The 26374-nt window shown below is 41.1% G+C and overlaps 1 protein-coding gene across 2 annotated transcripts in view; it reads right to left on the bottom strand.

The window, feature by feature from the left end:
* Positions 1-24008, bottom strand: part of ARHGEF28 (Rho guanine nucleotide exchange factor 28) — a 276756-nt gene extending 252748 nt beyond the window's left edge. The window contains exon 1 of one of the 2 annotated variants that reach the window (XM_074359759.1): positions 23630-24008. In XM_074359759.1, the coding sequence (XP_074215860.1) occupies positions 23630-23901 (272 nt within the window). In that variant the 5' untranslated portion in view covers positions 23902-24008. The remainder of the gene's footprint in view (positions 1-23629) is intronic. The other variant, XM_074359771.1, reaches the window with a different exon arrangement.
* Positions 24009-26374: the final 2366 nt, after the last annotated feature.

The raw sequence follows: 26374 nt of genomic DNA, 5'->3' as shown, positions 1-26374 counted from the left end.
GGGTCTGAGGCGGGTTCTTCAGAGGAAGGAGTGTGTGGCCTCCACACCCTCTTTCCCTGTTCTTACTGGTTGGATGCAGGTGTATGAAGGTGAGCCAGCTGCACCCATGCCGATGAGGACAATGCCTGCGGACAATGAGGACAGGGGAGCAACAAGAAAGAGGAACGTGTTCCCTGGATCACTTCACAGAGTGAGCCAACCCTACTCTCCAGTTAGACTTTCACTTAAGAGAAATCCTTGTCTTGTTTATGTCCCTTTAAAGTCACCCTAACTATATCCTAGCTAACACAGAAGGGTAGAAGAGGTTTCCTAAAGGAGATCAAACCCTTAAAGACATCTTCAAGACCAGGAGTTTGCCAGGTGAAGGAAAAAGGCATATTGGTCATGAGGGTCGGGAGCACAAAGAAGGGGGTTTAGGGCAGAGGAGACAACAGAGCCAAGGCAGCGAGGCAAGGGTCAGTGGGATGTGTCCAGTGAGCTGTCACAGAGGAGCAAGAGCTTGGAGATAGGGAGCTCTGGAAGATGGTGAGGTAGCACTAAAGGATGAGGCTGCAAAGGCTGGTCAAATGTGGGAAAGCCCTGAATGATGGATTGAGAACCTGGAACTTTTTCACATAGGAATGGAGAGCACCTGTAGAGCCTACCCGAGGAGGGAACAATCATTCTGGTGACAGTGCAGAAAGTGGATTTTCAGGAGACCAAATCAAAGGCAGGAGTGAAACAGCAAGCCAGATAAGGTCGGATCAGGGCCTGATGTGCAGCAACAGCCGTGTGGAGAAGATGCTACAGAATGAAGATCTATTCAAAAGATCCAGTCACCCTAGGCGGCAAAGAAGAGGGAAAGGTAGACTCTCAGATTTCTGGGTTAGAGGAAGGTACCAACAACTAAGGCAGGAGGAGGAGCCATTTGGGATGGAGTGAGGAGGTGACAGGCTTGTTTCAGACACACTGAGTCTGAGACGTTGCCATTTGTGCCAAAGCATGTCGTTAACAGCTGCCCCTTGCCTAGAGCATAAACATGGTACCAGAGGCAAGGATGCAAATTCCAGGGGGGCATTAATGTAGACACCCAGTGTCCACAGACATCAACGGCCCAAACCAGAGGACAGTAAACACCAGGAGGAAAGAGAAGGGAAAGGGGAGGTAAAAAATAATCAAAATCACAGTGATCTAAGACAGTGCTGAGACTCCCCAGGTTCTCCTCAGAAAACTAAATAGAAAAACAAAAGTGCACGAGACTTTTGGGGGAAGTGGAGAATAAAAAAGGGATGAAACTACCACAAAAATTCAAAGCAAAACTTTGTCCAAAATGGCTCTCTTAACCTCTGCACTAAATTTTGTCAGTAAAAAAGCACACCCCAAATGACTTAAAATACTTCATTTCCCCGAATTCAGTACCATGTTTTCTGAGGAAGCATCACACATAAAGGTACCACAATTCCATTTTAAGTTAGTCAAAAGGAGATTAAAAGACACTAAACCACTGAATCTGCTATTTTTGCAGAACAGATGTATTAACTTTGCCTTTTTTTAGGAAACAACCTGAGATGAAATTCCATCGCTTCCAAATTGTGAAAATGCTAGTGTGACTGGGAACCCTAACAATCCAGTTACATAAATACCTTGAAAAAGACATAACCCTGAGCCGGTTCCTTAACATCTCTGAGCTCCAGTTTCCTCATCTTTAAAATGAAAAACTGACCCGCCTGCCTGTCTGCCAGAATTGTTGAGGATTTAAGTGAGATATTAATAGGAGCCCCCTGGAAACTGAAAAGGATACACAAATTTTATTTTCTTATACAGAAGAAACTCTACTAGACTACTAAAATTTCTTTCTTGGATGCAGCAGCGAGCTAATGGATTAAGCAAGCACCAGTGATAATTAACCATGATTTTCATAAAATGACCCAGGCAAAAAAATAACCTGTACCAGAGGAGTTAAATATAAATTCCCAGGTGCCACCTGCCAGAGATTCTAATTCATGCAGTCTTAGTGCCCAGGAAATTGTATTTCAAGGTCCCTCCCTCCCACCAGGTGGCTCTAATGACCAGCTAGATTGGGGACTCAAAGCTAGAAAACTGCTGTCCAGAGAACAGACCCTTTTGCAACTGTAACTCAGCTGGCTGGAATTTGTGGCTATCGGTCCATCCATTCATACAGTATTTATTGCAAGCACCTAGTTTGCACCAGATGTGGAGCTAGGTGCTGGGAACCTATCCATGGTCTAGTGGAAGAGATTAAAGGTAACACACAGTGGTGACAACATGGAGCAGAATGTGTGACGACAGAGTAGACGTGGGTCCTTACAGAGCATGCAGGACAGGAGCAACAGACCCAGACTCCAAGAAGAACAGGAGTCAGCCGGGTATGTGCAGGGAGCAGAGGAGTGCAGAGAAAAGGGAATGGTGAGCAGAGGGAATAGTGCAAAGGCAGAAAACCAAGGTGTGTTCAGGGAGCTGCCTGAGATCTGTCTGGCAGGAGGGAAAGCCAGAGAGGAACACAGGAGCCAGACCATGAGGGGTCATGAAAATTGTGAGGAGCCAGTGAAGGATTTTAGGCAGGAAACTGATATGCTCGGGCTTGTATTTGAGCAGCTTCACCCTGAAAGCAGTGGAAGATGAATGGTGTGCGAGGTGGGAGGTAGGAGGATGCAGATGGGAAAAGGGAACCTGGAAACAGGGATCGTAGTTAGGAAACCATTACAGTCATCTGGAGAAACGGGGAAGCCCAAACCACAGGGCACCCGGTACAGATCACAGAAAGAACTCCACAAAGATTAACTGGGCTCTGCTAGTTTAAACGCTTCTCTATAACCTGGATCTCACTACCTGTGCAGATGGTGGGAAGATACAGGAACAACATTCAAGGTGATCCTCACAGTGGCATACCTGGTATATTTGGTACCGAAAGCAGGTCATTTAATATCCCCCTCCTCTATATGACAAATTTTTCAGCAATAGTTTTTTTAAATGAATAATGGCAAGAAATGCAGTGAAAATCTTACCTTATCAAACTATAAATTTTTAAAATAATGCAAATGTAAATAAAATTCTTAATGTCTTCCAAAGACATTGGCAACCACGGAACTGTGCGGGTCACTTTTTCTTCACTTGTCTTTTAGTTCCGAAACAAATTTCAATTTGAAAGATATTCAAATTCAATAAAATAGTTCAAATATAAAATTTGCATTTATGAAACAATATGAAGGCTCACAATACTCACTCTGTTTCACTGCTTTACATTTTAAACACAAGAACATTAAGTGCTCACATAGAATGACAGAATTAAAGTAACCCAAGTTTTGTTTCTTGGTTTTTTTTTTTTTTACCATCGCTCTGCTATCATTGCTTATTTCAAATGGACTATTTAAAATATACTGTTAAATAGTACTACAGAGACTGGACACACAAAGTGAACCCAAAAGAAGCCAAATCACCCCAAATCTTTGAATTTACTCTCAGAACAAACTTGTATAGTCAACAATATAACTGGGGAGTTGTCCAAATTAAATTCCACATTGAACACACTGTTTGTTAAACAAATCATTAAAATGTGCTAGTTTGAATCTTTCACAGATGTTATTAAAATGCCACGGTGACTGCAGGAGTTATTTAGAACTTAGACCAACAGAAGGATTTCGTGGGGGTAATAGTAAAACCAGACTGACTAAAACCAATTTAAAGTGTTTTTCTGCAGAAAAACCTCTTTATTGTCAGCACTCTGGCCTGGCAGGGGTGAGGGAAGGGGGGCACACTCACTGCCTGTCCTCAGGATGCTACTGATACTAAAAAGGCCCCAGGAGACCGAGTCAAGGCCAACAAGGAACAAGTGCAGAGTGGTCGAGAACAGAACAAAAGGAAACAGATAAATCCTCGGGAGTGACAAAATGAAAAGTCACCTTCAAGTTCAAAACGCAACACATTTAAAATGTCAACAGGCTGCTGGAATGCATAAAAATTCTGGGAACAGAGCACAGGCATTGAGAGGAAAGAATCTTAGGTCTAAAATATTGTCCCTCGTCTGGAGCCTCTAAGAAACAGCCATGAACTTAGGGCTCAAATTGACCAAACAGATAGTGTATTAGATTCTATGCAAAAAAAATGTTTTTAACTTCTATTTTTCACCCTAGCAAGATTTAGGATGACAAGCTATATAAACCAGAGCCTCTAACACAGACAAGTGTCTTACCTAAATTGTGACAAATTTCAAAGATGAGACAGTTGCGCTAGGAAGACAAATATGACAACATAGAAGCAGTGAAAACTTTTTGGATCAGCTGAATCCAAAGCTCCCCTGGTCTCTCTTACATGTGGACAAGCTGGATTTCCCCTCCAAGCCTTCTGAGAGGCACCATGGGAAAGTGAAGAGAGAAAGGAGTCCCACACACCAGGAGGGACTGATAAACAAGCTTCTGGACCTAGAGCAGGTTGTTTAACCTCCGTATCTCCTCAGTTTCCTTATCTCTAAAACAGATGAGGTTGTTGCAGGAATTAAAGATAACACACACAAGGCTCCAAGCACAGTGCTGAACAGAGAGAAAGCAATTAACATACAGTTATCATCATCTTCATTATCGAACTCCAAACCAAAGGACACAAAGAGGTCTTTCTCTAGCCGATGAAAATCACACTTGATTCTCCCTGTAGCAGGGCCCTCAAAGGCTATGAGGGCTGTTTGGATAGTCGGATAACTTCATAAGACTCATTTCTCCAACTGTACGAAGACATTCACACAGTGGTTCTATCTATGACCTATGACAATCACACACTTGGCTAATGATTAAGAGAAGTCCCCATCGTCTGCAGTGGGAACACCATGTACCCTATTCCCCACCCCCAAGATCCAGAAGTGAGGCTCTTTTTTTTCCCAAGTATGTTAAACAGCCAATTCCTTCCCTTGGAGGTGTCGCAACTCAAGACTTGAAGATAACCAATGTACTCAGGCCAAGTCATTTCTAGTATGGAGACTCAACTGATAACAGTAACAGTTTTACGATCAAACATGACTCCAAAGCCTGATGAGACAAGCAACAATAATTTCTTTATTCTGTGTTTGCCTTTTTATTACAACCATGAATCCAAGAGAAAAGGGTCATTTTGTCACTGGCTTTGAAGGATTAGAAGGGACAAATGCTCGGGACCCCTGAAAATGTCCTAATGAAAGAGTGAGGCCAACATTTACAAACCATTTACATGTATACAGTCCCACCAACATCTGAGAGAAGGACTCACAAAACCTCTTTTGGTGGGAATTTATTTTTTCTGAAAGGGGGATTGTGGTCTAGTAAAATGTCTCACTAATGCTTTTTCTCAAGTGGCTTTATACTCTAGCTAAACAACAGAAGAAAAGAAAAACAGTGGTTTTTGAGGGGCTTTTGTGTGCTCTACTTCTTTTGCAACCTGAAGTAGAGAACCAGGGATTCCTGCTAGAACACACCACTCATCAGCCCCTTTTCTTACATAACAGGCCTCTTTGAGACCTTCCTTCCCTAATTTGCGTTGGCTCCACATTCTCCCTCCAAGGTACTAAATGCAGAAGTGCTAAATTAACAAAAAAGACACAGGGCTGGAATAGCACCAACTGATCACATTCAGTGCTTTTCCACGTGTATATTTACAGACTTATGCCATAAATAACTTTTCACAAACAGAGCTATCATTGTTAGGTCTGGGGTTTATATTTATACATCATCTAAACTTTCCCAAGTATTTCCACCTATAGTTTTCATTTGACTGGCAAACCACTCAGTTTTATCTAAAGGGCTGCTATCATCCCATTCATAGGGAGGGAACCGAGAAGTTTAAAACACTGTACAAAAGGTAAACTAGGTTTGCGCTCCCAACCTCAAGCTTAATTTTGAGACTAAGTGAGAACACTTGCATTTTCAGCAAAAGGGACCTGTTAATAAATCCTTAACTAGCAGACAGAATAATTTTGTTTAACTTTTTTCTAATGTTAGTAAGGCAGAAGAAGTTCTGCTTTGACCTCTGCTGGCAGAAATTTTCTCTGGCACTATAAATACCAAACTCTGCCAAACTGATAGGTAACTGGCATTCTGACGCAAGGCATGTAACACATAATCAATAAGGCTGTTTAACTTTCTTAGGGGCTTTTCATATCATACACGCAACTGTCTATATATATCGCTCAGAGTCACAGTAGGTAACAGATGAGGAAACTGAGGATGGCCCTGTGGCTAGGTACCTACCTGACTCCTGCAAGAGGAAAGCAGAGAAGAAGGCAGGGAAGAGAGCTGGGATGAGGGATGGGAGACCGAGACGGGAGCCCGGGCCCAGTCCCCCCACCCCCTGGCACTTTGCATTCTGTATAGCTAGTGTCCTAGCCCTGCCATTTTCAAGAGCGTTATTTACCATAAGTGCATCTCACCTTAACCATACGGTGGTTTTGATCTCTGTCTCGATACAATACAAAAATGGGATATCTATTGTTAACATTTCTGAAACTGGTTTGTCAATAAATGGTATTCCTTTTCTATACAAGTTTGTTATTCCTAAATAAGAGTACAAATAAGAAGAACTAACTTTCATAGCATAGTTAAAAGCTTAGACTAATGTGCAAGAAGGACTGTCTGTGACTGCATAAGTGATAACCCTGACAAGCACACCTTCTTCCAACCTACTTAGTCTGCAGTGTTACATGGGATACACTATGAACTTGTATGCTTTTAATGTCTAGTGATGTAAGGTTCACGGTCCTTCCCTTGTAATCCCACATCATAAGAACAGGAAGACTTCTGGTGGAAGAAACCACTATCTTTTTTTTCCTTTTTTCTTTAAAAGAAGTTACCTACTGTATACTAGTACTTAAAATGCAATCATTCCACATCCAATAAAGAAAAATAAGGAATTTAAACCATAAACTTATCCTACCAAAGAAAGTAAGCAATAAGTCACACAAAAAAAAAAATATAAGGCAGACTATAAAACAAAATGCTGTGCTGGTAACTCACTGATAAAAATACAAGTGTTTTTATTATGTAACAAGATGTATGTAAGTTATGATTTTACACATGTACTTTTACCAGTCAGAAATATACTGACCAAATATTCAAAGGCAAACACATGAATGTTCAAGAGCTACATAAGTTACTGACTTGAATGTTTTTCTTTGCACACATCCATGTCCTTGCCTAATTTAGAAAAAGGAGACTTCTGCACCTACTCCCACTGGAAGATGCTACAGGCAAAGAAAGGCTGCTTCATCCGCTGGCTGTCCCCTCCGGGCCAGAGCACCTCAGAGCACGAAGCCTGCACCTCCCCTAGCGGCCACCAAACACACTGCCCTATAGGGGGACCTGCGTGTCCACGTCTGAGTCAGGGACTGTGGCAAACTTTCCACATCCTTCATATCACTTCATATCACTTTGTATAGCACCCTGCTTATAATAGAGCCCAATATTTAATGTTTCTAATTTGTTTTATTTCAAAGTACCTCAAGCTCATTGTATTAAAAAAAAAAAGTGCTCAATTGCATATATACATAGAAAATGTAAAACCTCCCTCTAATCTCTCCAAAGGTGATGAACAATATTTCACGTACGTCTGGCTTTAGACCAACTCTGTTAACAGGCATGTCTTAACACCTACTTAGCAAAATTTAATGTACTGGAGCCAAGAAGATCCGCTCACCCAAGAGAGGCATCGTGGCTGTATATCAGTCTCCAAAAAAGCTACTTATCCTCCCTTCCCCGTAATAAGCCTTAAATTCAATACAAACAAAAGCGTACTAGCAACTCTAAAGAAGGGAAAAAGGAAAACTGTTAAAGTATCAGTAGGGAAATCAACCACATATTTGGAATTCTATGGAAATAAGTTAACAAGAAGAAAACAGGCACCTGGCAGGAAAAAATGTTAAGGAAATTATTGAGACGTGATACATTTCCTGTCAAAACAACACATGAGGTGGTGATTCATTTGACTAGTATCTTTTAAGTGCTACGTGACTTTAAATGCTCCGTAAGTTTAGTGATATTCAACTGTGGCAACAAAGGATTTTATTTTTTTAATTTTAAGTACTAAATTGTTCAAATGATCCTGTGCTCAAAAACAAAAACTATATATACTCACAGTATTAACAACTGTGCTCTTTAATGTCACTAAAGCAAGATAGGGCAATACTATTTGCCTGCCCTAGCTGGCTAAACTGGCAGCCATCAATGTAATTCAGAGTTGTAAAGAGCTTAGTCCCGGACTGGAGAGCTGTCCCCAACAACAGAAATATTAGAATCAGTTTGCTCTTAAGTCAAGCAGAGCACCAATGAACTTGAGTGAATATTCAGAATTTTGTAAAATTGCTTCCATCCTCAAGTGCCTGTAGTTAGAAAAAAAAAGTGTGTGTGTGTACACAAAGCTGGGTTTTCCCATACAAATTTAAAATGTAAAGTCATTACACGTATATTGCCAAAACAAACTGAAATACAAAATACACTTTTCTGTTTGATAATATCCAAGTTTCTCCCCTGCTCCCCACCAAATAGTTACTATAAATGTTTCATAAGCCCAAATTTGAAAGGGTTTTTTTTTAATTAGCAACAATTAAGTAAGTTCAGTAAAAGCTGCAAAGCAAGTCCAAGAGTTTATGGTTGAATTATGACATTTGGAAGATACTCTATTTATGAACTAAGCATACAGATTTTCATTAAAATACCTATTTCTTAAGTTCACTTCTGTTTTTATAACATCACTGAAGCAGATACACATTTACAATATAGATCACGTTTAGGAAACTGTAACAGCAACAAGAACATAAAAACACAGAGCCTGGGCAATCCTTTGATTCCCATTATGCCATGTATGTCCCCCAGCTGCTGAAAGCGCCCTGGCCCCACCTTCTTCACATCACAACATATCCATTTGCTTTCACAGCTGCTGATCTGGCACAATGAGAGCTCCTCAAAACAACTTCCACGTCCCTTGCCTCTAAGCCTCCAGCACCCAGTATATGCCTACCTCATAGTAATTACCAGCCAAACTCAACTCAGTGAAGTCTCAAAACTCTAGCAGAACTCTCAACTCCCTAAGGTAGAAGGGCTTTGGAAAGAACTCCTGGGTAAAGGTTTAGAGTGCTATACTCAGCAAGTAAAATCCCGACAGAATAATGCCCAATGGCCAAATCACCAATACACTAAGATCTCTTTATCTGCAGGTTTTGAGAAGTGGAGGGATGTCATGTCTTAAAATGTCACCTTTTTATGAGCACAAGTTTGGTTTTTTTAACATTACTAGTCAGAAGCTACATTAAATACTAGAGGTTTGAGAAATTTGCTAAACCTTTTGGAATAAAATTGGTGATTTCACTTGGTCAATTTTATAAGCTTAAGACAAACTGAAGGGAAGTGGGGAAAGGGGTGGAGAACAAGAAAGAACCATTAAAAGTGTTATTTTAGCTAAAAATTGGCATTTATCAAAAATGCCATGAATTCCAGGGCATATTCCCACCCAGCCTCACTGGAGTTAGGTACATTAAGTTCCATCTGCTAAATGAAATTAATACCCATTTTCAGTCATCTCTGAATTCAATTAAAAATAATTACTAGATTATTACTGGCTGATTCCACCTCACTGCTCCTGAAGTATTCAGACAACAACAACATGGGCTGCCATCACATGGAAACCTCAGGATACGAGCAATCATTTCTCCCTGTGAAGATGCAGCCTGAAGCAGCATCTTCAAACCCAACTTCCCAAACAACTTAGATGTCGCCAGTCAAGTCTGAAAGCACTATAGGAAGCAAGCATTAGGCTAGTAACCCAAAGGAGGCTTGAGACACCATCCTTACCTCCGGAGAAACACAGAACTCGACAGATGAGACACACCATGGAGAAGGTGTTGGCCCAACCCATCAGGTTTCAAGTGAGGTCACTAGGGCCCCAGAGAGGTGATATGACTCACCCAGTACGTCAGTGGCAGTTCTAAGATTTCACTGAAAATCTCCTTATGGTTCAGCCTTTTTTTTTTAATTTTTATTTATTTTACGTTGTTTATTTTGTTGTGGGGGTGGTAATTAGGTTTATTTATTATTTATTTTTTAATGGAGGTACTGGGGGTTGAACCCAGGACCTCATGCATGCTAGGCATATGCTCTACCACTGAGCTATACCCTCCCCCTGCTTCAGCCTTTGCTATACCCAGGCTACCTTTTTTAAATCTTCCTCTTTCACACAATCTACTACCAGCTTTTAAATGAATGAACTAGCAACCACATCCAACTCCCACTAAAAAAACTTCTTAAATGTAAATCCAGACATTTTGTCTACTTCTATTAATTTCTGCTGCTGCTTCTACACAAAGATGCCATAACAGCCAATGAGCATAAAGCTTCCTACTGAGTGTGAAAGAAAAAAATACTTATTCTATTTTTAATTTTAAAAAAACTAATACAGTAACATCTAAATTCTACTTGGCATTCCTATCAAGATGAAGTTTTCCTTACACTGCTCATAGTAAAACTGAATTTTCCCTAGGCCAGCCCCATTTTTGTAAATAAACCAAATGAAAAGCTAACTTGGGACTTTTTGCAGATATGAAGATGGCCTAGAGTGTTCATTTTTATTGCAAAACAACTGGATCTATATGTGAAATCTATTTCACCTTGTTACATAAGATTTAAATTGTTTTTATAAGAAGGCTAAAAATCAAAGGATATGAGATCTTTGTCTCATAATTCCTGTTCCGTGGAACCTTTCTAAGTAAAGAACAAGGAACAATTAGAATTCCCATGGCTGAGATTTTAAAGATTCTTGACACTGTGTTTTACATTCAATAGCAAGCTATCAACATTTCTGGTTATTAAATGAGAGAAGAAAAATCCATAAGTATTTTACATAACTCAGTGTGACAAGAAACATACAATTTAAGAGAAATGCTTCTATTTTATTCTTCCCAAGAATCCATCAACTTAAAACTTACTAAAGCGCTGATAACAGGTTTTGTGTGTTGCCCCTTACCGCCAAGAATGGTGAGTGGCCAACAGGAAACTGGCTAATGAAAGGGCTGTGATAACGGGTATAAAAGCAACTTCCAGAAATTCATCCCTGAGAACTTCTGTCAAGTTGCAAGCCGACAACTCTACGAAAGGCAACACTGAAGATCTTGTACAAAAATCTATATACTTATATATAGTGGGGATTCTGCCACTCCATCCCATCCAATTCCACCTCCAAACTTTATTATCAACCAATGAAATCACTACCTAAAGAAATCAAGAGATTTCTTTCATAGAAATAACCAAAGACCTCCATTTGGAAAGGATATGGATTCTGTGTGGATATGGGGAGATCATTATGTTCACAAAGCTCAAAACTAAAGCCAGGCCACCCAGTTCCAAGGTTTGTGCTATTTTCCACTCAAAATGATAAAAAAGAAAAAAAAAAAGAATTGCTTTGTTTTTCTTCTCCTCCCTGCCTCTTTTCCAGAACAAATAATGAGGATATCATGCTCTTAAGAGTTGTGTCAGAAAGACTGAAGCCTCAAATAACATGAGGTTGCCAAAAAACTAAGGATAATCAAATTTTTATTTCAACTTCTTTTTTAAGCCAGAGCATCAAGGAGGGGATAGATGTGTCTGCTGATAGGAGCAGTGATGTAGTATAGATAAATGATAAGGCGAAGTCTTCTACATCTGTTTAGATTTTGTCTCCTCTTGGAGAGTGATAACTCTCCAATTGAAGGGGACAGAAAGAATGTCTGTAAGTAGGAGAGTCAATCATAAGGGAGCACTAACGGGCTCTGAGTAAGTTGCAGGCTGCTAGACAGGCCAAGATAGAAAGAACACAATGAGATTTTCCACCCATAACCCATCAGGAACTGTGGAGAATGACAGGATTCAAACACAGGAGACAGGAACATGTCATGTCAATTTTCAAAAAGGCCAATTCTAAACTACAGACAGAAGGAACTTCATGCTGATTATAAGCAAGATTCTAGAACAGATTAAATGGCTGATGTCTGAGTACCTCAGAGGAAGCAGTGGCTGCCTGGAGCCAAAGTGGGTTCCCCAAGATTAAGTCACATGAGAATAACCCCATTCCATCATGTGGTTATTAAATGTAACTCCACACAGTAGAGGCACAGCAGACTTGGTTGACATAGAATATATCCTTATGACAGGATGGAGGGGTAAGAATCAGGTGCTAGTACAAATAGAAGTAATCAGCTGAACAACTCTAACTGAAATCAATAAACATCAATGTGAAGTGAGGTATGCAGGGACACACCAAATTGCTCTGCCCTAGACCTCAGCCTAGGTAACAATTTTACTATTTCCTTAAGGCATTAAAGAAATGCCTATCAAATCTGTGGATAACTTGGAACAAAAACGGGCAGTGAAAGATAAATGTATAAACAATCTAAAAGACTTTGAAAGGCTAGAACAGATGGTCATGTACAGGAAAATTTAGAGAACTATTCAGGTTTATTCATGGGACTATGAAGCCAATTGCACATGTCCATGAATGAGGAGATGGGGCTCAGCAGCAACACGTGTGAAAACAAACTTAGTAATTTTGAGATGACTGAACATCACACGTCAGTAGCCTTGTTTAGAAGTACTACAGTTGGAAAGCCACTGTTTGAGAAATTATTCTAGCCCAGATTCTGTGCTAAGCATTTTACATATATTATCTTACTAAGTCCTTGTAACAACTCTATGAGAGAAACAGATAAAATCTGAGGCTCAAAGTTAGATGGCTTGCCCAACACAAGGTAGAAACTAGCAGAGCTAAAAGCCTCCCCAGTTTTCTGATAGGCATTTGATAATCTTAACTCTGAGGCTTCAGTGCTTCCTGGTGGGGCAGGGGATGGAGGAGTCTCAGCAATGGTGGGAATAGCTCTACTGTACTCTGCACTGTCAGTCAGCATCTAGAAGTACTACACTTTAAGAAGAATATAGCAAATTGTAATATGTTCAGGGTCATGAGGAGATTCAAAATCATGTCACTTAACAAGAACTCAAGAAACAGATTTTCCAACTTAAATAAAATAAGGCTTAAAGGTAGGCTATGCAATTAATTTTCAAAAATGTAGGGGGCTGTCTCGTAAAATAAGTTGTTCAGAATGGCCCCCAAGTAGCAGACTATAAAACTTAATACAAAGGAGATTGTTTAACAGTCAAAAGGTTTCCAAAGATAGACCACCTACAAACCAATGAAAATAGCTCTGGGAAAGCTCTACACTACAATAAAGCAGCAGCAGAAACCTTGTGGAGCTCAAAAACTGAGGGTGGCAGCATAGAAAAGCATAGGAAGCATCTTACCTGCATTACTCCATCCCCCAGTCCAGAGCAGCTTGGTGCCAAGAAGGATCCCCTCGTTGGGATTTCACCCCACAAGGAAAAGGACCGTTGGAGAACCCCAGTAGGCCTCATTAGCAATTCACAAAGGAAAACAGAAAGTTACCTATCAATAACTAAATTACTCTAAATGTAAATGGTTTAAATTAAAAGACAAAGAGTGGCTGAATGGATAAAAACACAAGACCCAAGTATATGCTTCCTATAAGAGACTCAATTAAACTTTAAAGACACTCATAGGCTAAAAGTGAAAGGATAGAAAAAGATATTCCATGCAAATGGAAAATAAAAGAACAAGAGTAGCTATATTTATGAGACAATGTAAACTTTAAGTCAAAAGCTATAACAAAAGACAAATAAGGCCATTAGATAAAAATGAGGTCAATTCGACAAAAGGATATAACAATTGTAATTATATGCATGCCCAATATTGGAGGACCTAAATATATTAAGTATTTATTAACAGATGGGAAGGCAGAAATAGATAGCAATGCAAGATTATGGGACTTCAATAACCCACTTTCAACAACGGATAGATCATGCAGACAGAAAAACAATAAGGAAATAATGGAGTTGAACTACACTTTAGGCCAAATGGACCTAACAAACATATAAAACATTCCATCCAACAGCAGCAGAATACACATTCTTCTCAAGCACACAGAACATCCTCCAGAATAGACCATATGTTGGGTCACAAAACTAGTCTTAACAAGTTTAAGAAGATGAAACCCATACCAAATATCTTTTCCAACCACAATGGTATGAAACTAGGAATCAATAACAAGAGGGAAGCCAGAAAATCAGATGTGTGGAAATTAAAACATACTTCTGAACAACCAGTTGGTCAAAGGAAAAATTAAAAGGGAAATCAAAAAACCTTGAGACAAAAATAGAAACACAACATACCAAAACTTATGGGATATAGCAAAGGCAGTTCTAAAAGGGAAGTTTCTGGTGGTCAACACTTACATTATTTAAAAAAAAGAAAAAAAGAAAGAAACATACACAAATCAATAAATGTGTTAATAAAGGCAGAAAAAGCATCTGACAAAAATTCAACATCCTTTAATAAGAACTCTCAACAAATTGGGTATAGAAGGAACATACCTCAACATAATGAAGGCCATATATGATAAACCCACAGCTAATACCATACTCAGCAGTGAAAGGTTGAAAGCTTTTCTCTAAGATCAGGAGCAAGACAAGGATGTCCCCTCTTACCACTCCTATTCAACACAGTACTGGAAGTTCCAGCCACAGCAATTAGGCAAGAAGAACTAAAAGGCACCCAAATAGGGAAAAAAAAGTAAAATTTGTCTGTCTGCAGATGACATGATCTTGTATAGAAAATTCTAAGTACTCCACCAAAAAACTTAGACGTAATAAATAAAGCTGCAGGATACAAAATCAACATACAAAATCTGTTGCATTTCTATACACTAATGAAGCATCTGAAGAATAAAGAAAACAATGCCATTCACAATAGCATCAAAAACAATAAGATATTTAGGAATAAATTTAACCAAGATCTATACACCAAAAACTTTAAGACAGTGAAGAAACTGAAGAAAAATAAATGGAAAGATAATCATGTTCATGAATCAGAGGAGTTAATATTGTTAAAATGTCCATACTACTCAAAGTCATCTACTGATTCAATGTAATCCCTACCAAAATTCCAATGACTTTTCAGAAAAATAGAAAAAACTGTCCTAAAATCTGCATGAAACCACAAAAGATCCTGAATAGACAAAGCAATCTTAGTATGAATTAGGTTGGAAGCATCATGTCTCTTGATTTCAGGCTGTATTACAATGCTATAGTAATCAAAACAGTATGGTACTAGCATAAAAACAGACACATAGACCAATGGAACAGAATTTAAAGCTCAGAAATAAACCCATGCATATACAGTCAATATTTAACAAGGAACCAAAAATACTCAATGGAAAAAGGATAGTCTCTTCAATAAACAGTGTAGGGAAAACTGGATATCCCTAAGTGAAAAAATAAAACTAGACCACTGTCTTACACCACTCACACAAATTAACTTGAAATGGATTAAGGACTTGTCAGACCTGAAACCATAAGAATCCTAGAAGAAAACATTGCAGGAGAAGCTCCTTAACATCACTTCTGGCAATGATTTTTGGATTTGACACCAAAAGAAAAAGCAACAAATGCAAAAATTCAACAAGTGGGACTATATCAAACTAAAGTTTTTGCAAAAGAAACCATCAACAAACTGAAAAAGCAACCTACAGAATGGGAGAAAATATCCATGAACTATATATCTAATAAGAGATTAATACCCAAAATGTTCAAGAATCTCGTATCACTCAATAGCAAAAAAAAAAAAAAAAAAAAAAAATCTCATTTTTAAAATGGGTGGAGGACTTGAATAGACATTTTAACAAAGATGACATATAAATAGCCAACAAGTATATGACTGATGCTCAACATCACTCATGAGGGAAATGCAAAGCAAAACCACAATGAGATCACCTCACACCTGTTACCATGACTATTACCAAAAAACAAGAGTTAATGCTGGTGAAGGTGCAGAGAAAATGTATGCATTGTTGGTTGGAATGTAAATTGGTACAGCCACTATGGAAAACTGGATGGCAGGTCCTCAAAAAATTAAAAATAAACTACCATGTAATCCAGCAATTCCAATTCTGGGTGTATAGCCTAAAGGGATGAGATCACCATCTCAAAGAGGTTTCTGCATTCCCATGTTCATTGCAGCATTATACACAATAGTCAAGACATGGAAATAATCTAAATGTCCATAAACAGATGAATGAATGAAGAAAATGTGATATGGGTAACATAATGGAATATTATTCGGCCATTAAAAAGGGAAATTTTGCCTTATGTGACAACATGGATGAACTGGAGGACATAATGCTAAGTGAAATAAGCCACTCATAAAAAGACAAATACTGTATGCTGCATGACATCAGTAACATGTGGAATCTTTAAAAAAAAAAAAAAAGAAGCAGATTCCATAAAAATAGAATAGAATGGTGGTTTCTGGGGCTGGGGGAATGAGGAAACAGGACGATATAACTGAAAGTCTGTACATCTTGACCTGTAAGAAAAGTCATGAGGATCTAATGTACAGCATGGTGACTATGGTCCATAAAACTGTATCGTAGACTTAAAAGTTGCTGAGAATATGGATGGACCTGGAGACTGTCATTCTAAGTGAAGTAAACCAGAAAGAGAAAGAAAAATATCATATGATATCACTTACATGTGGATTCTAAAAAAAAGACAAATGAACTTATTTACAAAACAGAAGCAGACTCACAGACATAGAAAACAAACTTGGTTACCAGGGCAGGAAGGGGGTTGAGTGGAAGGGGGTGGGAAGGGACACATTGAGAGTTTGAGATTTGCAGATACTAACTGACATATATAAAATAGATAAACAACAAGTTTATACTGTATAGCACAGGGAACTATATTCAGTATCTCGTAGTAAACTATGGTGAAAGGAATATGAAAACGAATATATGTATGTTCATGTTTGACTGAAGCATTATGCTGTACACCAGAAATTCACACATTGTAAACTGACTATACTTCAATAAAAATACATATATACAAAAAAACAAAAAAAAAAAGTTGCTGAGAGTAAATCTTGAGTATTCTCATCACAAAAAAAATTAACTATGCGAGGTGATGAATGTGTTAATTATCTTGATCTTGGTAATCATTCCACAGTGTCCATGTACATCAAATCATGTTGCACACTTTGACAAATATAATTGTGTGCATTTAAAATTGAGGGGGGAAAACAAAAATAGACTTGGGGTGTCTTTGCAGTTACTGGTTCCCCATCACGGAAAGTATTCAAGGACAGTATCCAAAAGGTCAGCCTCTTGGAGGTGTGCTATACCGGAGGACCGCGCATCTGCTAGACACTAAAGGAAAATCTTTCAGGTTTCTTTCAATCCTAAGACTCTAACTCAGAACAAGAATTTCATTCATTTCCCCAAACAGAACGTACCATTTCCTGAGAGGCCCAGGTAGCCTCTCATTTACATCTGAGAAGGACTAGCCATCTAACTTCTTGAGCAATTATTTTCTTTCTCTCCCCTGCATCCCAGTATTTTTCAGTGGTATCCACACCTGGTACACAGGAAAACATTAACATCGGCCTTTGGAGGATGCTGTAAACCCGGACTTGTTGACATGACAGTTAGCAAAACTACTAACCAACCAATATATGTATATATATTTTGCTTTGAGCACCTTACAAAGTAGCCTAAATCAGGGTCTTTGCCTGGGCCTACAGCCAAGCTGGAAAGTTGAGAAATTAGTCAACAGTTTCAGAAAGATAGTGGTTTGAGCTTGTTTTAAGGACTACCATAGACTTTAGCTCAGAAGGAACGAGGTCTACCAGGGACAAAGTCAAAGAAGTCAGGAAGTACATGGCATGTCCCACAGGCAGTTACTAATCCTGACTAACGGGAGTCGGGGGTTCACAAGAGGAGGCAGTAGGAAACAGGTGACTTGCCAATAGCTTAAAAGGAATACCATAAGAATTACCCTCTCCTGGATAATTTCAGATGCAGAACGCCAGAAACACTAAAGGTTAGGCAAGTGGCTAGGAAACGCTTTAAGTAGCTACTATTATCTTTTTTTAAAAAATGTCAGACCCAACCTAAGCGATTCTGAACCCAGTGATTCCAATGAACAGCCAGGCTCAGAATCCTAGGTTAGGGACTCAAATAATCCATCATCTCATTAGTCACTGAGCACCCTACTTTTTGAAACTAACACCTGGTCATGCAGCAAATCAGGAGGCTGGTGGAGCAGGAAAATGTGGGAAACTGTTGACAAAAGACTACGCACAGACAATAAACAGGGCTCATCGGAGGGGAGAGACAAACTTGCCCCAGAGGGACTGAGCCTGAACTATCCAGCCCAATGAACACCTCTTGATCTTCACTGATACTTAGAAGCCCTTCACGAGACCACCTTTGCTCCAGGCCCTCCTGGTTTCCAACATCCCTGCAAAGGCTAATGGTGATGTTTTCCTATGTATCAGGTGTGGAGATTTTTTATCACAAAATTCAGAACGATCAGCCCACTTGTCTTTCATCTTCCCCGAGCTACACTACCCCCTCTTCCACATGAGGGGAGCAGGATAGCCTATGACCCACATGCATGGGATCCAGACTTTCCTGTCTGAAATCTCTCTGGACTAAGTCCAGAAAGATAACTCAGTTTTTTCAACCTAATGACTGTCTGGTGATCAAGGTGAGATAGGTTAATAGTATTATTTCATAATCCCTTCAAATGCTGACTGCCTGCCCACTGCAGGCACAGTACTGACCATGTGGACAGGACATTCCTGGCCGTACTGCCCAAGACAGGAAAGGCTGACTTGACAAAAGCCTTCCTCACCTTCAAATTTCAGGACGGTACAGAACATTAGAACCAGCGGGTTCTTAGAGACCATCAGGTCTACTCCTTTCCGTTTTACCAGATGAAGAAGTTAATACCCACCGAGGGGCCAGACTTAGCCAAGGTTACACAGCTGAGGGGTCACAGGCAGCAGCCTCCATCCCTGCCTCAAACTTCCAGCTTCCCCCTGAGGTCACACTGACACCTCACTGCCTTCTCAAACCTGGAAACCCTGCTCAAGGTCCTTGTTTTTCAATGTCTATTTCCCATTTGTTATAAATACAACCATCATTTTCTGGCACTTAATCTCTGCCAGGCACCACTAGAAGGGCTCTCCATAAATTAACTCACTGAATCCTCACAATAACCCTAGAGGGCAGGCTACGATGATTATCCCCATTCTACAGATGGGAAACCTGAGGTAGAGAGAGGTGGCACAGCGAGGACAGAGCCAGGGCCATCTAATGATGGCTCCAGGGTCCCCACTCTAAACCACTCTGTTATTGTTTATGAGAGATAATTGCTTTAAATTATAAAATGATGGAAGAAGAGGAGCAAGGCTTAAAAAGGGCATGTTCACTAGTGTTTGATAATGAATTGAAGAGCTAAACCAAATATTTCATTAATATATGCAATATATTTCTTAATTATTTATTAAGGGAATGCCTGTATATTTGAGGGAAACTTGGGAAGTATATAAACATTTTAAGCATTTTTTAAAGTCAAACAAAATCTGCCACTTGAAGTAGGCAGAGTATTCCCTGAAGGCTGGTTCTACACATGCTACTATGTAAAGCGAAGGTGTCGTTGTCCATCACCCTCTATGCTGGCCTTCACTCGTGGCTACAAATCAGTCCTTTTACATCAACTTTCTATAGAAATCAAACCTCAAATTAATAAACCAAGGATTAAAGTAGGAGAACACACCTTTGAAGATGAAAATACATTTTTTATAAAAGTGTTCAAAACCAAGATCACTGGAACAGATGCCCAATAGTCAATTACATTTTCACTTTCCTTCATATTAAAAATGATGTCAAATCTCATTATCCTGGTTATCCAGAGAAGAAGTCCAGGAGCAATAATGGTAGAAATAAGCAAATTACAATTGTGCCTAAGATCAAATTTCAAGGGAAAAATTGCAGTCAAGTTAAGAAGACGCAGTATCACATAAAAAATTACCTGACATTTTATCAGCCCAATATCTTTGTGTCAAGTGTGCAGAAGCCCACTCAAAATGCAACAGATCGTCAAATGCTAAAATCAGAAAAGTATTGCCTTAGATATGAAAACCACAGTCTGGAGAATCAAAGCAAGGAACAATAAAAGGCACATAGTAGGCCTGCAAATATTTGTTGAATGAATATAAGAAAACGTTCACAGAAAGAGAGGAGCATGATAGAGACTGTCAAGATGGCAAAACAGCAGAGTGACACTGCGTTGAGCTTTTGAAAACTTCTTAACCCCAGGACAAGAACAAAAGGACTAAGGATCACAGATACTGGACAAAAATGGCAGAGTACCATCCAGTCAGAACAAAACGCTCTGACCTGACAAGAAAAGTATGTCTAGGGGAGAGTATAGCTCAGTGGTAGAGCACATGCTTAGCGTGCACAAGGTCATGGGTCTGATCCCCAGTACCTCCATTAAATAAAAAATAATTAATAAATAAATAAACCTAATTACCCACCCCCACCTCAAAAAAAAAAGAAAGGAAAGAGAGAAAGAGAAGAAAGAAAGAGAGAGAGAAAGAGAGAGAGAAAGAGAGAGAGAAAGAAAGAAAGAAAGAGAGAAAGAAAGAGAGAAAGAAAGAGAGAAAGAAAGAAAGAAAGAGAGAAAGAAAGAAAGAAAGAAAGAAAGAGAGAAAGAGAGAAAGAGAGAAAGGGGAGGGGAGGGGAGGGAAGAAAGAAATCTCTATGCCCAGCTCTGTGTAAGGGATTTGGACTCAAGCCTTACAGCATGGCATAATATTTACAGTACAACCCTAATATGGCAAATTCCCTGAATTTGGTGCATTTCAAATATAACAGTTTTTCAGAAAAAGACTCATAGACATACAAGACAATATGGTTACCTAGGAGTGGAAAGGGGGAGGGAAGGATAAATTAGGAGTTTGGGATTGGCTGATACAAACTACTATGTACAGAATAAACAACAAGGTCCTACTGTATAGCACAGGGCACTATATTCAATGGCTTGAAGTAACCTGTAATGAAAAAGCATATGAAAAAAAATATATATATATATGTATAACTGAATCACTATGTTGAACACCAAAAACTAATACAACATTGTAAATCGACTACACTTCAATTTTAAAGTTTTTTTTTTAAATGTCACCTTGAACAAGTGAAAAAACATACATAGCACTGTTTTTAATTTAGAACTCTCAAGGGGAGTTGCCCAGCTTGACCCATCTGTTCATAACAAATTTAAGGTCACAGGAAAAATACCCTGTAGCTTCTCTGCTTCACTAAAGCAATATAAATACAAATGCAATTAGACAAAACCTACATAGACCAGATCTGTCATATCTGATCAGTAAATTAAAGCGTAACAAAATTACAGTCAGCCTGGGAGTTTAAGAGTAATTTGGGCTCTCTGCAGTATTATTCTAGCCATGTCCCAATCGTAAAGGTTTTTCTAACATTTATACCATAAATCTTTTTTCTGGGGAGTCAGCACTTGGTCATAAATTCTGGGAGAACTTGAAGTTAGAGCTTAAGTACCAATATAGTGGTTGACAATTTTGTACAGAATGCTTAATTTAGAAGTAATATTATATGCCCCTATTGTCTTAACACCTATTTAGAACACATTTCTTTTTCTCATATGGCATACACTAAAGGAGGTCATGTATCAGAGCTCACCTGAAATTCCTGCCCAATTTAAGTCTTAGCTACAGCAGCAGTTTCTTATAAGAGCACAATGAGAAAATATTCCAAACTCTTCTGCGGTACTCATATGATTTAAAAAAAAAAAAGTGCAAAACCCAAGTGAGGCCCTGGGTGAAATTTCAGAGAGCCTTAGTTACCAACTACTATTTTCCTCTTTACCTTTAAGTGTTTCTAAACTGCTTAAAGGATAGGAGAGGTGCTTCAAAGGAAAGTCTAACGACACACCTGTTATATAACCTGTTCTTAGTTGGCTGGGTTCTGTGGGTTTGATAAGGAAGAAAACACAAAAGCAGGACAAACACTGATTCTCTGTTCTCCATTCTCCCACTAGCCAGGACATTCATCTGAGTCACACACCTAATAGCTAGCTCTGTGCCTCAGTTTCCCTAACCACTAAATATGAGGTCTGCTGCTATCCAAATTCCTATTTGATCACAGTTAGTGAGCACAATAATCACACAGAAAGTGCACATCAGAACATTCCACTGAAATACTACGTTGTATAAGAAAATGCCAAAGGTTTTGGCAGTATTAACTTCTTTTACTCCAAATGCTCCAAAGGAGTCAGCTTGGCCATTAATCAAGATAAAGCAAATACTTCTGTGCTTTAAGAATGTGTATACAGAAACCCAGGACAGATATATTAAGAAGCTTCCTAGGTAAAGCTGTCACTCTGTTTGGATTGTCATGTCCAAAGAGCAACCCACATAACCTAAGAGGACAGGTCTTCGATTTTGTTTTTATTGTGGAAACAAGACTTCAATTCCCCTGACATCTTCAGGGCCTAGAACACAAGATAGAAAAGTTTTAGAAAACCAGGGGTCCCAATGGGACCCCGCCCTCAATGATTAGTTCTTTCTAAACGTCTCATTTTTTCTGTATTTCTTACCCAGTTGGCACAGGTCTGGTGGTAAACCTCTTTAAATCTGGGTCTGCGGAGATCTGTAGGGTCACAGGCTGGCGTCAAGAAGGGAAAAGTTGCGGCCATTCCTCAATCCACCCAGCTTTAGTCAATACAGAGATGCTGTGGGTTCCTAGGGAGGTGGATGGATTCTCTCCTGGAAATCTAATTGGTGTCTGGGAAACCAGAGCTGGGTTTCCAAGGCAGCCTGAGCACCCAACTTCCACACAGCGCTGGATAACCGAGGATGCCTCCTTGGCCAAGCACATTATGACCCCTGTGGAAACTCCCAGCACCCACACCCCAGGTATCCAAGGGGAAAACAGATCCGTAAGTTAATCTAAGGAAATTCTACAGAATTCTGGCCGCCCCTCCTAAACAAGTACTGTATGGCACAGGGAACTATATTCAGTAACCTGTAATGAAAAAGAATATATGTATGTATATGTATGACTGAAGTGTTACGCTGTACACCAGAAACTGACACAACATTGTAAACTGACTACACTTCAATTAAGAAAGAAAGGAAGAACCATAGATGCCTTAAAAGCACGTTTCCACACGAAAGAAATGTTAGCGCTAGTGTCCTGAGCTTCCGCCTGGTCTGCGGCTCCCTTGGGACCCGGCCCTGCCGAGCACCCTCACCCCGGAGCCCGGCACTGATGGAGAGGGGAGACCCCAGGTTCCGAGGCTCTCCCTTCTCCAAGGAAAGAAGACCACTTACTTCTCCAGGGCCCAAAGGACACCGGCCAGGACTCCACCCGCCCCTCCCCGTCCCCAGAGCGGGGCCGGCGCGGACGAGAGGGGCCGTGCCGCCGGGCAACCCCACGCTCCGCAGCTGCCGCCGCCGCGCCGGGCCGCGCAGCCTCTGCACTTGTTGCGGTCCCCGAGGCACCGGGAGGCGGAGGCCATCCCCCGCGCAGCCGGGCCCGCGGCAGCACCCGCTTTCCACCCCTACGGACCCTCGCGCCCCCGCCCCTCCCCGGGACCCTGGAGAAAGTAGCTCGGCCAAGGCGAACTCAGGTGAGGCGGGCGAACATTTCCGCCCCGTGTGGCCGGGAGAGCGGGGATGGAGCCCGCCAAAGAGCACTTACCCGAAGCGGCGGCTCCGCAGCCTCCCGCGCGCGAGCGAAGCGCTGCTCCCGCGCCCTGCCGGAGGGCGCCCGGAACGCGCCGCCGGAGCCCGGGAGACTCTCCCTAAGCGGCCCACGCCCGGCGGCGGCGCGGCCAGGCCAGAGCCAGGGGGCGGAGTCGAGGCCGCGCTCCCGGGCCGTGGTAGCTGCGCCCGCCGCGGGGGCCGCCCCGCTCGCTCCGCGCCTGCCGGCTGCCACTGGATCCCCGCCTGCCCGCCTCCCCGCCCCGGCATCACATGGCCCGGCCCGGCCGCCGCCGCGCCCGACACCGGCTCCAGGAGGAAACCTGAAGCTGCCCGACCGCGCGGGCTCCGCGGGCCCCTCCCGCCGCCGGCGGACGCTCGCCTCGTCCTCCCTCCCCCGCCCCCAGCGTCCGGACCGGCGGGGGCTCTGGGCCCCCGAGCGAGGGGCCAGCTGCCCACTCCTGACAGGAGGTGTGCGGGGCCCAAGGGAGGCCCACGCTGTCCTCAGCCAAAAGCCACCATACCTGTGACATAACGTGGCCCAATTCGTACCTGAACCTCAGCAGACGCCTTCTTGATGCTTGAGGCTCACGTTCCTCGAGCCCAGAGTTTTCGCGAGCTGCGATTCCCTGCACGTTCTTGCCCGCCAGTGGCTCCATAAGAAGAATTCTAATGAAAACCACGGTTTTGACCATGAATAGCAATGTGAGAGGGACTCCCTTACCATCCAACGTGCTTTTCCCGTTAGAAATGATGACAACCCGAAGCGGAGAAACCTCTCCCTCAGCCAGCCCTTCCTAAAACAGACTTCAGATATGATAGCAGCTGGAAAGGCAAAATGACCTTGAGTCTCAGGGTTTCGCGTGAAGACCTGCCGCCCACAGACCCAGGACAGGGCTGTGGCCCGAGGGAGCTGGCCACCAAGACCCCGAGCCAGAAAGGAGCACCCCTCCACAGCTGTCAACAACACCCTTCCTGGGCTTTGGTCATTTTCTCCTCCCTTCCTGCTCTCACCTTGCCCAGCCCACCTTGCTGTCAGAACACCTGAAGTAGAGGGCAAGGCTGAAGAAGACAACAAGAAAATCCTGTTTTCTCTCTGAAGTCCTTTGCCCTGTTCCAAGCCAAAGGTCTGGGCTTTTGCCTTGATAAAGGGGCCCCAAATTGGCATTGCCGGCGACCCCATGCTGCACTCCCAGCTCATTCTACTTCACAGAGCTGGAACCCCAAGGCACTGCCTTTAAAAGAAAAAAGTTCCTGATCATTGCCAGAATTTCAAGGTTCTCAAGACAAAAATAAAAACAATATTCTTTTCAAAACTAAAAAACATTTCCAACCCTACAGTGTCTACTGGAGATTAACTGAACCAACACACCGGACAAAAATGGTTTCCAAACCGTGGTGAACAAAAAAAAAAAAAAAAAGTTGATAGGTTAATGGCCTTCATTGTTGTTCCCTTTTACATCACTAGTATTATGTCTTTTCTTTTCTTTCTTTCTCTCCCTCCCACTCCCTTTTTTGCATAAATTGTCAAATGTGTAGATAGAAAAAAATTAGAAAATGTAAGAGGAGGACCAACTATTATAAGATGTTATCCCCAAACTCCTTCTGACTAAAAAAACAACAGCAAAAAAAACCAAGCAAAACTAGCACTTGTGGAACCCTCACCAGCTAAGGACATACAATCATGCTATCTGCAGTTTTCTTGCCTTCTGTCAAGCACTGAGCTTGATCAATATTTAAATAAGCACTTGGCTTTCAACTTCTCTAGGTTCAAATATTAAGCAAAGTATACTCTAGCAACCTTAAAAGAAGCCCGTGAATTTCTGCGGCAGGAAGCTATCAATTGTGTAAATAATCCTCTGCATCTGATTGATTTTGCTGCTCCAGGTATAGGTCACTCAGGACACTGAGATAGTGCTAAGCTTGGCCCCGATGGCCATTGGTTTAGAATTCAAAGACTACACATTCTCCGTCCCCAGACAAGAGACATTAGGCCAACAAGAAACCAGGTTGGTAATTCAGTTGGGAAAATTCTAACTTGCCGGTGAGCATTACACCAGTGTCCTAGCTCACCTCTGTCTCTTGAGTTATTCAGTCTCCATTCATCCTCAGACGGAACTCCTCCATAAATCCCTTCTTCATTGTCATGGTTTCTGCCACCCTCTGAATTTTGGCCAAGTTTAATGTTGTCACTACACAATTTAGCCCCCAATTCCATCCGCTGGCATATGTGGGACTTTTATCCTCCTTCACTTGTCATTTCAAGGACAAAGACTGTTTCTTACCCCGGTCATCTTCACAGTCCTGACACCGGACACCTCTGCAGTCGTTAACACTAGTTTTCCTAAGTGAGCTATCACACCAGTTATGCAGTTTGGAAAATGTTTATCACAGTTTTCAAACTTTCCTTTAATGGATTATAACCACTCCAAATTCTATTATCTATTTAATTCTTTCCTGCTCTGCATTCTATTTCCTTTGCCAATAATTCTCAAAGACTGAATAACTGTATATCTAATGTTTGGACATATGAGTTAGGGAAATTACCAGCACTTCCTAAATAAAAGCACAACACTAGAAGACTAAAAACTTGGGGTGTGGGGCACAAGTTTTGGAACTAGAAATAGGATGAGCTTGGGAAGACCCAATCTCTCTAAGCCTCCATTTCCTCAACTATAAAATGAACATAAGAATAGTATTTATAATCATTGTGAAAATTAGCTGAGTGAAGGTGATTATGGGA

The sequence above is a fragment of the Camelus bactrianus genome, chromosome 3 (genome assembly GCF_048773025.1).
Source record: "Camelus bactrianus isolate YW-2024 breed Bactrian camel chromosome 3, ASM4877302v1, whole genome shotgun sequence".
Lineage (NCBI taxonomy): Eukaryota > Metazoa > Chordata > Mammalia > Artiodactyla > Camelidae > Camelus > Camelus bactrianus.
Note: the sequence above shows the minus strand (reverse complement) of the source record. Positions and strands in the feature narration are given on the sequence as shown.